The sequence below is a fragment of the Suncus etruscus genome, chromosome 16 (genome assembly GCF_024139225.1).
Source record: "Suncus etruscus isolate mSunEtr1 chromosome 16, mSunEtr1.pri.cur, whole genome shotgun sequence".
Taxonomy (NCBI): Eukaryota; Metazoa; Chordata; class Mammalia; order Eulipotyphla; family Soricidae; genus Suncus; species Suncus etruscus.
The window spans coordinates 87,035,838-87,049,317 of record NC_064863.1 but is presented as its reverse complement, the minus strand read 5'-3'; the positions used below and the strand labels follow the sequence as shown (position 1 = coordinate 87,049,317).

Below are 13,480 nucleotides of genomic sequence, written 5' to 3'. Positions count from 1 at the left end.
AACCTTTCAATAAGAACTACTACCAATCTTGGCCAGGCTCTTTCATGAAATTGAAAAAACGGGAACACTTTCAAATAGCTTTTGTGAAGCCAGCATCACCTTGATACCTAAACTAGACAGAGATTCTACCAAAAAAGAAAATTACAGACCAATATTCTTGATGTACACAGATGCAAAGATCCTCAACAAAATCCTTGCAAATAGGATCTAATGCCTCATTAAGAAGATCTACAATCAAGTAAGTTTCATCCCACGAATGCAAGGATGGTTTAACATCCATAAATCTATCAACATAATACACAACATCAACAAGAAGAAAAATAAATATCACATGATCATATCAATAGACTCAAAGAAAGCATTTGATAAGGTCCAACACCCATTCTTGATTAAAAAAAAAACTCTCAGCAAGATAGAAATGAAAGGAACCTTTTTCAATATAGTTAAGGCCATCTACCACAATCCAATGGCGAATATTATCCTCAATGGAGAAAAACTAAAAGCCTTCCCCTAAATTCTGACACAAGATAAAGCTGTCCTCTCTCACCACTTCCATTTAACATAGTGCTGGAAGTACTTGCTATAGGTATTAGGCAAGAAAATGATATCAAGGGCACGCTGATAGGAAACAAAGAAGTCAAGCTTTCACTGTTGCAGATTACATGATACTATATTTAGAAAAACCGTAAAACTTCTACCAAAAAGCTTTTAGACTCATATAGCAATGTGGCAGGCTACAAAATTAACACACAAAAAGAAATGGACATTAAGAAAACAACCCCATTCACATTAGTGTCACACAAACTCAAATATCTTAGAGTTGGGGCCCGGAAAGATAGCACAGCAGCATTTGCCTTGTAAGCAGCCGATCCAGGACCAAAGGTGGTTGGTTCGAATCCCAGTGTCCCATATGGTCCCCCGTGCCTGCCAGGAGCTATTTCTGAGCAGACAGCCAGGAGTAACCCCTGAGCACCGCCGGGTGTGGCCCAAAAACCAATATATATCTTGGAGTCAATTTGACTAAAGATGTGAAGGACCTATGCAAAGAAACTTTAAACCCCTGCTTCAAAATATAAGAGGACACATGGAAATGGAAACACATACCCTGCTCATGGATTGGCAGGATTAACATCATTAAAATGGCAATACTGCCCAAAGCATTGTACAGATTTAATATGATCCCTCTAAATATACCCATGATGTTCTTCAAAGAAGTGGATCAAACACTTCTGAAATTTATTTGAAACAATAAACATCCACGAATAGCTAAGCAATCCTTGGGAAAAAGAATATGGGAGGCATCACTGTCCCCAATTTTAAACTTTATTACAAAGCAATTGTTATCAAAACAGCATGATATTGGAATAAAGATAGATTATCAGATTGGTGAAATAGGATTGAATAATCAGAGACTGTTCCCCAGATGCACAACCACTTAATCTTTGATAAAGTGGCAAGAAATCCTAAATTGAGCAAGGAGAACCTCTTCAACAATTTGTGTTGGTACAACTTGTTTTCCACTTGCAAAATGCTAAATCAGACCGCCAGCTAATTTGTCTTCTTTGTGTGCTCTTTGGTGAAATATTCGCATATATCTTTTGAGCATTTTCCAGTTAGAGTGTGTTCAGCTCTGATCACCTCATTTTGCCCAAATTTGTTCATCTGGGATATAGAATAAAGTGTATGTTCAGAGTCTTTCAAATACAGGGTGGTATGTGTGTTTGCATGTTTTTGTGTGCATGTGTTCATATGCATGTGAAGAAGGAGAAAAAGAGTACTAGGAGATACAATGCCAAAATCCACCATTTTCTGGTAACTGCCTTTTATTACTGCCATTTCAGGGTAGGTTTTAGTTGTGATATTTGGTCACATTTGTAGTGAACTGAAACAGCATAACAGAGGGAGAAGAAAGATGGGAAGGAGGAGGAGGGAGAGGAAGAGAAGTCATACTGTTGCCTTTCAATACAAAGCATCATCTAAGATTTGCCTTGGGGTGGGGGAGCAAGAGAAACATCACCTGCTAGAGAACTGGCCAGAAGAGGGCCTGTAGTTCAGGGGTTAAACTGCTATATTTTCTGAAGAGAGAGAAAGTGAGCAAGGTGCAACTGACTGATGCTGCTTATTCTGCATATTAGGCCTTGCCCAGCTTGAGGAAGGGGTCCAGATCCAAGTCTCTTGTCCCTTAAGCTCTCCCCTGGTATTTTCCTAAGACCCTCCTCCCCCAGCCGCCTAACTTCTTTTATACTTGGTCAGTTGACCATTACAGGGAGCATGTGCCAGTCCATTGGCCATTACAGGGGTTGCTGTCACTCCTTAAAGATGCATTGACAGTAACCCCCTTAGATACATTAACAAAACTAATTCCAGAAAGAGATTTTCCTTCATTGTCTGGTTGGAGCAGTACTAGTAGTAAAATAAGTTTTTGTTTTGAAGTAAGAAAAAAATCCCTTTATTTATTATCCTATTTGAAATAATGGGGTCAATAGGGGAAAAACCAGGGAACTTAAACCTGGATGTCATTGACATCTTTTTCTTGCCTAATCGCTATGGCAAGAATTTCCAGCACTATGTTGAATAGAAATGGTGAGAGAGGAGAACCTTGTGTTGTACCAGATTTTAAAGAAAAGACTCTTAGTTTATCTCCCTTGAGAATAATATTTGTCATTGGCTTGTGGTAGATGGCCTTGACTATATTGAGAAACGTTCCTTTTATTCCCATCGGGATGAAAGTTTTTATAAAGAATAGGTATTGGACCTTACAGAATGCTTTTTCTGCATCTATTGATATAGTCATGTTTTCCATTTTTCTTTTTGTTTCTATGGTGTATTATGTTGATTTATTTACATATATTAAACCATCCTTGCATTCCTGGAATGAATCCTAATTGCTTGTGGTGTACAACCTTCTTGAAGAGTCATTGGAATCTATTTGCAAGAATTTTGTTGAGGATCTTTGCATCTGTGTTCATTAAGTATAGTAGTCTATAGTTTTCTTTTTAGCAGCATTTTTGTCTGGTTTTGGTATTTAGGTAGTGTTAGCTTCATAGAAACTATTTGGAAGTGTTCCTGATTATTCAATTTTATAAAAAAAATGGCTGATATTCTTTTTCTTTTTTAATATTTCTTGTATTTTATTAAAAACACATTGATTACAAACATGCATGTGGTTGGGTTTCAGTCATGTAAAGAACACCCCCATAACCAGTGCAATATTCCCAACACCAGAGTCCCAAATATCCCTCCTCCCCACCCCACCCCTGCCTGTACTCTAGACAGGCTTTCTATTTCCCTCATACATTCTCATTGTTAGAATAGTTCACAGTGTAGTTATTTATCTAACTAAACTCATCATTCTTTATGGTGAGCTTCATGAGGTGAGCTGTAACTTCCAGCCCTCCTCTCTTTTCTCTCTGAAAATTATTATTGCAAGAATTCTTTCATTTTTCTTAAAACCCATAGATGAGTGAGACCATTCTGCATCTTTCTCTCTCTCTCTGACTTATTTCACTCAGCATAATAGATTCCATGTACATACATGTATAGGAAAATTTCATGACTTCATCTCTTCTGACAGCTGCATAATATTCCATTGTGTATATGTACCACAGTTTCTTTAGCCATTCATCTGTTGAATGGCATCTTAGTTGTTTCCAGAGTCTTGCTATGGTAAAAAGTGCTGCAATGAATATAGGTGTAAGGGAGGATTTTTGTATTGTATTTTTGTGTTCCTAGGGTGTATTCCTAGGAGTGGTATAGCTGGATTGTATGGCTGAATTTCCAGTTTTTGGAGGAATCTCCATATCGCTTTCCATAAAGGTTGGACTAGACAGCATTCCCACCAGCAGTGGATAAGAGTTCCTTTCTCTCCACATCCCCGCCAACACTGCTTGTTCTCATTCTTTGTGATGTGTGCCAATCTCTGGGGTGTGAGGTGGTACCTCATAGTTGTTTTTATTTGCATCTCCATGATGATTTTCTTTTTTTTAGTTGTTTTTTTTTTGAGAAAATGTATTTTTTATTTATTTAAACATCTTGATTACAAATATAATTGTGATCAGGTTTTAGTCATGTAAAGAACACCCCCTTCACTAGTGCAACATTCCCACCACCAATGTCCCAAATCTCCCTTCATCCCACCCCACCCCCACCTAGACAGGCTTTCCAGTTCCCTCATTCATTCACATGATTATGGTAGTTCTCAGTGTAGTTAGGCTGATTTTTTAATGTGTCAAATATTTTGACATTTACTAACTCTAATACCAAACAATGACTGGGTATTTAGCATACTATTTTAACTGCTAATAGATACTCTTTTATTTGAAGAAAATTAAAAAGAAAAGAAAAGAATGAAAGAGAATCAAACATTAGGCAAAAGTAAAGTTGATGTGAAACAGATCTTAAAACTAATTTGTTCATTTGAACTGCAGCAGATTAACACAGAGGATGTTTTATGTACAGGAAATAACATTTATGAAAGAGAACTGTAATCTGTTTGAAGAAGTAAAGAAAAACCATTTAGAATAGAAAATATTCAGTCACTGGGAATGAGATGGTGAGGGATTTATAGAAATAGATCAATTTAACTCATTATTGTTTGATTTAGTTTAGTTATAACGATTTTGTTCTCAAAAGATTTAAAAATACCAACCATCTGTTTAATATCTCAGGTAAGGAGTTTAGAATAGAAATATAGAGAATCCTCATAGATATCAAAGGAAACATAGATCAGGATGAGCAGAACACAAAGAAAAGCACCGCAAGACAATTCTAGTCACAATAAAAAATTACACAGATAGAGATAAAATACTGAGAGCAGCAAGATCAAAAAGGGAAATTACATTCAAAGGAACATCCTTAAGGTTTATCGCAGATATGTCACGAGAAACTCTCAAGGCCAGAAGACAGTGGTGGGATATTGTGACAAGACTGAATGAAATGGATGCTTCGCCTAAAATACTGCACCCAGCCCGAATCATGTTCAGGTTTGTAGAAAGGATACAGTTTCATGGATATGAAACAGCTCAGAAAATTTACAGATGCAAAACCGGCCTGAAAAGAAAAGCTGAAATGTCTACTTTAAAGTATGAAAGATCAAGAGACATACCAAAATTATACACAAAGATGACATTAAATCCCATGACAATCATCTCCCTCAGTGGACTAAATGCACCAGTTAAGAGACCGAATGGTTAAATGGTTCAAAAACATGAATCCAACCTTCTGCTGCCTACAAGAAACAAAGGCAAAGATGGACACTTTGTACTAATCAAGGAATATGTGCAACGAAAAGAAAACTTCAACACCTGGAAATTAAACAGCTTACTAGGACTGAACAGCCAGTGGGTCCGAGATGAAATCAAAGAAAAAATCAAAACTTTCCTGAAAACAAATCACAATAAAGACACATTGGCGAAATTCACAAAAAAGAAAGAAAGAAGCTTGATATTCCATATTAAAAATGAAAAGGAGATCACTAGAGATATTGCAGAGATTCAAAGGGTAATCAGAGACTACTACTCTATGCCACCAAATATGAGAACCTAGAAGAAATGGATAAATTCTTAGACTCTTATAACCTTCCATGGTTGAATAAGGACAATGTAGCATATCTAAACACCCCCATCACTATTGAGAAAATTAAAATGGTAATTAAATGTCTGCCCCCAAACAAAAGTCTAAGCCCAGATGAATTCATGAATGAATTCTTTCAAAACTTTCAAGAGGAATTATTACCAATCCTTGCCAGGCTCTTTTATGAAGTTGAAAAAACTGGAACACTTCCAAATCGTTTTTTAGAAGCCAACATCACCTTTATACCAAAACCAGACAAAAAAAATTGCAGACCATATATCCCTGATGAACACCAATGCAAAGATCCGCAACAAATCCAGGCAAATAGATCAATCACTACAAACAAATAGGATTCATCCCAGGAATGCAAGGATGGTTTAACAACCATAAATCAATTTAACAAAAAGAAAAATAAAAAACACATGATCATATCAATAGATGCAGAGAAAACATTTGATAAAGTCCAACACCTATTCTTGATAAAGCCTCTCAGCAAGATGGGAATAAAAGGAACTTTTCTCATTATAGTTAAGGCCATCTACCACAAACCAATGGCAAATATTATCCTCAATAGAGAAAAAGTAAAAGCCTTTCCTCTAAATTATGATACAAGACAAGGCTGTTCTTGCTCAGCACTCCTATTCAACATAGTACTGTAAGTACTTGCTATAGAGATTAGGCAAGAAAAAGATATCCAGAGCATCCTTAATACTGCTTGGACACCAACAGCTGCCAACTCTAATAAGATATCCTGACAACGAGGAAATGGGAACAAGTTGAGCTAAAAGATCAGGCTGTCCTACCTCACCAGCTAAGGATAAGACAAAAAACAGAAGACCTGCCACCCCTTGGCCCGAGCAAAAGCCAAGATCGCTATCTACAGATGACTGGCTGATACAACCTTGAGCAGGCATTATGTATCCTGGAACTAATAAAAAAAGCCCTAGACTAGGTTTTGATCCACGACCTGTACAACAACCATGATCTCTAATTCCAGAGGTCTGACTGAGACAGTTGCAACTGAATGGGTCTTCTGGAAACATAATGAAATACTCTATCCCAGGCTCCATCCTAGGATCAGCACAATGACCAAGACCACCACTACATAAGACGGATTAAAATGGCACTGAGGGAACAGAACTTCTAGAACCACAAAGAAAGACTTCATCATAAGTTCCACTCCTTAACCTGTGCAGACCTAGATCTCTAGATACAGAGGTCTGATTTTATCACCCAGGTTGGAGCAGAAGTATTCCATTCACCACAAAAGCACCAAGGGGAGTGTAAATGAACAGGAAATTAGTCTATAGTGAATCCCATGATAGTATACTTTAGGGGTGGAGAAACCCTGTATCTCTTAGGCCAAGGGAATTTCTTTTCTCATGATCCCAATATTTATTGTGCTTATGCAGGAGGGGGGGAAAAGCACAAAATAATCTTTTTAATGTATTTATCTAATTTTTGTTGATTTCTTTGTTTTGGTGTGGATATTGAAGTTGTTATTTCCATTTTTATTTTTATTATGTATTTATTTTTCTTTCTTCTTTTTTCTTTTTCCTTTTTGTGCTCTGTCATGTTTTTTACTTCAAAACTATGACTATTATGTGGTGCTTATCTTTATTGCTGAAGGGCTCACTGAATATTTTATTAGATAGTTCTTTTTGTATTGTTCTGGTGTTTCACTTTCTTTTTCCCTTTTGTCTCTCAAACCAAGGATGAGATCCTCTAAGAGGACTTCACCCATTTTCGGAGTATTTGATTTTTATCCCATTTTATTGCTTTTCTCTTCTTCAAACAAAACCATATAACTTCAACTATCTAGTCACGCCTAGAGGGGGAGATAATGGAGGATACCAAGACCAAACAGTTGTATAATCACTAAGTAGTAAACCAGACACAGAGGGGACCACTCATTCTAGCAACCCGGGGGGTGAGGATGGGGGATATGGGATGCAAGATGGAATGTGAGTGGAGAAGGACAATTCGGTGATAGGATTTCCCCTGATTCAATGTTAATATGTACTTAAAATAGTATAGTGAAAGATATGTAAACCACTATGACTAAAATTAAAAGAATATTTAAAAAAACAAAAATATAATTAAATAATTAATTAAATATTCTGCAGATCACTAATAATTAATAATATTATTTGGAAGATTTAAAAACCAATTGCATTAAGCATATTAACTCTAAAATGTCTTATGAAATAAGTCAAGGTTTACTACAAGTGGATACAGAAATTATGAAAATATTCTTTTACTGTTAAAATTTCTTATATCTAAGGAACTGTATTTTGAAAAAGCACTTAACTTTATGTTTACAGAGAGCACAGTCAGATGAGCTGGAAAAAATTGAAAAGCATGGCCGGTCCTCCAAAGACAAGGAACACACCAAATCTCTGGACAAACCTGAACAGTAAGAATACCTTTAGGTTCTCTAGCGAAAACCATGGCAGGTACAATGTAATACATGAATGTACTTGGAATCTATTATGCTGAGTGAAATAAGTCAGAGGAAGAGAGATTGATACAGAATAGTCCATTCATCTATGGGATTTTAAGAAAATTAAAAGACATTTTTTGCAATAATCCTCAGAGACAAAGAGAGGAGGGCTGGACGGTCCAGCTCACGACACTAAGTTAGAGAAATAACTATGCTGAGAACTACCATAACCATGTGAATGAATGAGGAAATTGGAAAGCCTGTCTAGAGTACAGGTGGGGATGGGGTGGGGAGGAGGGAGATTTGGACATTGGTGCTGCGAATTTTGCATCGGTGAAGGGGGTGTTCTTTACATGACTAAAACCCAACCACAATCATTATTTGTAATTAAGATATTTAAATAAAGATATTAATATTTAAAAAGTATTAGGAATAAAAAAGTATAAGGAATAATATGAAGATAAGCTTTATTTACTTGAATTATAATTTTGCTCTTATCTTGGCTGTATTCTCTTAGGTTCCTTTATGAATTATCACTAATCCCCAACTTTTCAGAGAGAGTCTTTTGTATCCTGTTTCAGTCCACATTTTCAGAGAGTGTTTGCTCAATTCATCGCAAACTAGAATTGCTACAAAGATTATGTGAGGTGGGTTGTGCCCTTAAAGAGGCAAAACTTGGTTTTTATATTTTATTGTGTTCAAACATGTTTATAGTTCAAAACAGTTTTATTTAATTGACTTTTAATTCTCTGGATTAATATTCTTAATAATTTAATTTACTCTTTAATTTACACTTTATAAATTTTGAAGGCTATTTTCTTACAGAACTGAATGAAATTGATCTTTAAGATAAAGGATATGTTCCATTGTCAGAGATAAGTTCATTACCTATGTGCTTTTAGAGTTTTGTCTTTTCTGCCTGTCCAGAAAAATTCTTCACTTTCTGAAGTCCTTTAATAGAACAAGTAAATGTGATTTAAATGCATTTTATTTATTCTCTTAAATTGTTAGATTGTTAGTGATTCCAGCAAAATGATTTAGTGAGAGCGCTCTGTCTAGCAGATAAGAACTTAAAATTAAAGAATAAATGCTTGGCAGAAATGATCAATATTAATATTTAAAGAATTTGTCAGAAATCAATAGTGTCATTTGTTCTGGTGGTAGTTAAGTGTTTTTGAAAGAGACAAATTTAAAAATTAGAGTCAAGTATAAATTGATCAGATTTTAGAAAATTGAAGGATGTGGCTAATTAAAAATTTAGTATTTGGAACTGTGCAGTGTCTCTGAAACACAGCAGACCTCTCTGGACTTTCTTCTCTGCCTGCTCTGGCCAAAGACTTGATCCTGTGTGGCTTCCTCCTCTGAGGGCTCCCCTTTCTTGAAGGTGAGTTGACCCACCCACAAAAAGTGGAGCCAGAGGAGTGCGGCCACTCCTAGCCAATGAATACCAGCACAACATGTAGAAAAACCCACAATACAAACGTGACAATAGGGAAACAACACAGACCAGCACCAGACATAGAGAATGAAGATGACAACTGTGATAACCCGAAAACAGCTAACCACCTAATTAGTCTCTCAGATATGGAGTTAGAGAAGAAATATGGAGGATGTTCACAGAACTCAAAGAAAGCATAGATTGAGTTGAAGAGAACACTAATAAGAACCAAGAAAATATGAAGACAGAAATTAGAAAACTCCAAACTGAAATAACAGGTCAAATGACAGGACTGAAAAACTCAGAAGACAAATTGAAAAACTCAGGGGAAAGCCTCAACAATAGGGTAACAGCAGCTGAGGATAGAACTAGTGAGCTGGAAGAGATTGGAAAAAAGCCTTAAAGCAAATGATCAGACAATGAAAAAAATTACTCAAAAAATGTGAACAGATGAAAACAGAAGTCTTTGATAAGCTCAACAGAAACAACTTAAGAATCATTGGAGTCGCAGAGATCCAGGAAGAAAATCTCCAGGAAGAATCAACGGTCAAGAATATTATTAAAGAAACTACCAGAGCTAAAGAATACATGCAACCAAATCCTGCATGCCCAAAGAGTACCAACTAAAAGAAACATCAGGAAAAACACCCCAAGACAATCCTACTCACAATGATGAAATTCACAGATAGAAACAGAATAACTGAAAACAGCAATATCAAAAAAGGAAATTACATTCAAGGGAGGATCCTTGAGATTTACAGCAGACCTGTCACAAGAAGAACTCAAGGACAGAAGGCAGTGGTGGGACATAGTGACAAAACTCAATGAAATAAATGCTTAGCCTAGAATTCAGTACCCAGCAAAACTCACTTTCAGATTTGAAGAAAGTATATATATTGCTTAATAGATAAACAACATCTCAGAAAGTTTACACTCAAAACTAGCCTTAAACAAAAAAGTAAAAGATCTACTTTAAAACAAGACTTACCAACAGACACACCAAACTTCTACACAAAGATGGCACTAAATCCTATGACAAATATTTCTCTCAATGTCAATGGATTAAATGCAACAGTTAAAAGACAGAGAGTGGGCAAAAGCTGGCTCCCTGTGTGTGACACCAGGCGGGGAAAATCCGCGAAAGTACACCGGCCCAGTGGGGCTCAGCTGTGAAAGACTGTGAGTGTGACCTGTCTATGTCTGTCTACTGTCCTCTTGCGTGAAACTCTTGCGAGTGGGGCAAAAAGAGCCTCCAGAAACCTCGCTCGCCCAGACACCATTTTCAGGGAGGGACTTCAGAGCATAAAAACCGGCTATCCTTTGCAAAAGCTGGCTCCCTGTGTGTGACACCAGGCGGGGAAAATCCGCGAAAGTACACCGGCCCAGTGGGGCTCAGCTGTGAAAGACTGTGAGTGTGACCTGTCTATGTCTGTCTACTGTCCTCTTGCGTGAAACTCTTGCGAGTGGGGCAAAAAGAGCCTCCAGAAACCTCGCTCGCCCAGACGCCATTTTCAGGGAGGGACTTCAGAGCATAAAAACCGGCTATCCTTTGCAAAAGCTGGCTCCCTGTGTGTGACACCAGGCGGGGAAAATCCGCGAAAGTACACCGGCCCAGTGGGGCTCAGCTGTGAAAGACTGTGAGTGTGACCTGTCTATGTCTGTCTACTGTCCTCTTGCGTGAAACTCTTGCGAGTGGGGCAAAAAGAGCCTCCAGAAACCTCGCTCGCCCAGACGCCATTTTCAGGGAGGGACTTCAGAGCATAAAAACCGGCTATCCTTTGCAAAAGCTGGCTCCCTGTGTGTGACACCAGGCGGGGAAAATCCGCGAAAGTACACCGGCCCAGTGGGGCTCAGCTGTGAAAGACTGTGAGTGTGACCTGTCTATGTCTGTCTACTGTCCTCTTGCGTGAAACTCTTGCGAGTGGGGCAAAAAGAGCCTCCAGAAACCTCGCTCGCCCAGACGCCATTTTCAGGGAGGGACTTCAGAGCATAAAAACCGGCTATCCTTTGCAAAAGCTGGCTCCCTGTGTGTGACACCAGGCGGGGAAAATCCGCGAAAGTACACCGGCCCAGTGGGGCTCAGCTGTGAAAGACTGTGAGTGTGACCTGTCTATGTCTGTCTACTGTCCTCTTGCGTGAAACTCTTGCGAGTGGGGCAAAAAGAGGCTCAGAGGAGCACGGCCGCTCCGCTTCGCTACACGGCCGTGCACTCTTTCTAAGGAAAGAACTCCATTGCAACAAGAAGGAAAAATCACACTAAGAACGGCGCTATATCACAGAAGCAAACATTTCTCTCTGGACTGTCTTCTCTGTTGCATGCTCGGGCCTAAGATTTGACCCAGTGTGAGGCTTCATCCACGGAGGACTCCCCTCCCTTAGAGGCAAGTCAGCCCATCCAGAAAGGGAGGAGCCAGAGGAGTGTGCTGCCTACATCATATAGACAATGAATACCACTACAACACGTAGAAAAACCCACAATACAAATGTGACAATGGGGAAACAGCGCAGGCCAGCATCAGACATAGAGAATGAAGATGACAATTCTGAGGACCAGATAATGACTGAACAACTAATCAACCTCTCAGATAAGGACTTTAGACTAGCAATATGGAAGGTGCTCAACAGACTCCAAGAAACCATGGATCGAGTTGAACAGAACACTAATAAGAACCAAGAAAATATGAAGGCAGAAATGACAAAACTCCAAACTGAAATAACATGTCAACTAACAGGCCTGAAAAACTCAGTAAACGAAGTGAATGACAAAATGGATAAGCTCTGGGACAGGGTATCAGAAGCTGAGAATAGACTTGGTGCTGTGGAAGATGAGATACATAACAATTCCATACAGCAGGAGAGATTGGACAAAAAACTTAAAGCAAATGAGCAGACAATGGAAAAATTAGTCAAAGAATGGGAACAGACGAAAATAGAAGTTTATGATAAGATCAACAGAAACAACTTAAGAATCATTGGAGTCCCAGAGACCCAGGAAGAAAATTTCCAGGAAGAATCAATGGTCAAGAACATCATTAAAGAGAAACTTCCAGAGCTAAAGAATATATGTGATCAAATCCTGCATGCCCGAAGAGTACCAACCAAAAGAGACCCCAGAAAAACCACCCCAAGACACATCCTAGTCACAATGACAAATCCCACAGATAGAGACAGAATTCTGAAAACAGCAAGATCAAAAGGGGAAATCATGTTCAAGCAAGCTTCCCTGAGATTTACAGCAGACCTGTCACCAGAAACGCTCAATGCCAGAAAGCAGTGGTGGGATATTGTGACAAGACTGAATGAAATGAATGCTTCACCCAGAATACTATACCCAGCAAAACTCACTTTCCGGTTTGATGGAAGAATACATGGTTTCACAGACAAAAAACAGCTCAAAAACTTCATAGACACAAAACCAGTCTTAAGAGAAAAACTGAAAGACCTAATCTAAGACAAGACTACCCAAAAGACACACCAAATTTTGAAATAAAGATGGCGTTAAATCCCAGGACAATTCTTTCTCTCAACGTCAATGGACTAAATGCACCAGTTAAGAGACACAGAGTGGCTAAATGGATCAAAAAACTCAATCCAACCTTCTGCTGCCTACAAGAAACGCACCTGAATAGTCAGAACAAACATAGACTCAAAATAAAAGGCTGGAGAAAAGTTATCCAAGCAAACAACACCCATAAAAAAGCTGGAGTGGCCATACTAATATCAGATAATGCAAACTTTATACTCAGGAAGGTTGTAAGGGACAAAGACGGACATTTTATATTAATCAAGGGGTACGTAGAGCAGGAAGAATTCACTCTCCTAAACATATATGCACCGAATGAGGGGCCAGCAAAATATTTAATACAACTGTTGACAAATCTGAAAAATAATATCAACAACAACACAATAATTGTGGGGGACCTTAACATGGCTTTGTCAACACTGGACAGGTCAACCAGACTGAAACCCAACAAGAATATACTAGACCTGAGGAGAGAAATGGAAGAAAAAGGCCTAGTGGATATATA

The 13,480-nt window shown here is 38.2% G+C and overlaps 1 protein-coding gene across 19 annotated transcripts in view; it reads left to right on the top strand.

Annotated features, from left to right (window-relative positions):
- The window catches only part of FMN2 (formin 2), a 378,131-nt gene that overhangs the window by 265,145 nt on the left and 99,506 nt on the right, over positions 1–13,480 (top strand). For all 19 annotated transcript variants that reach the window (XM_049790085.1, XM_049790080.1, XM_049790076.1 and 16 more), the window contains 2 exons: positions 7,896–7,987; positions 8,532–8,661. In XM_049790085.1, the coding sequence (XP_049646042.1) occupies positions 7,896–7,987; positions 8,532–8,661 (222 nt within the window). The remainder of the gene's footprint in view (positions 1–7,895; positions 7,988–8,531; positions 8,662–13,480) is intronic.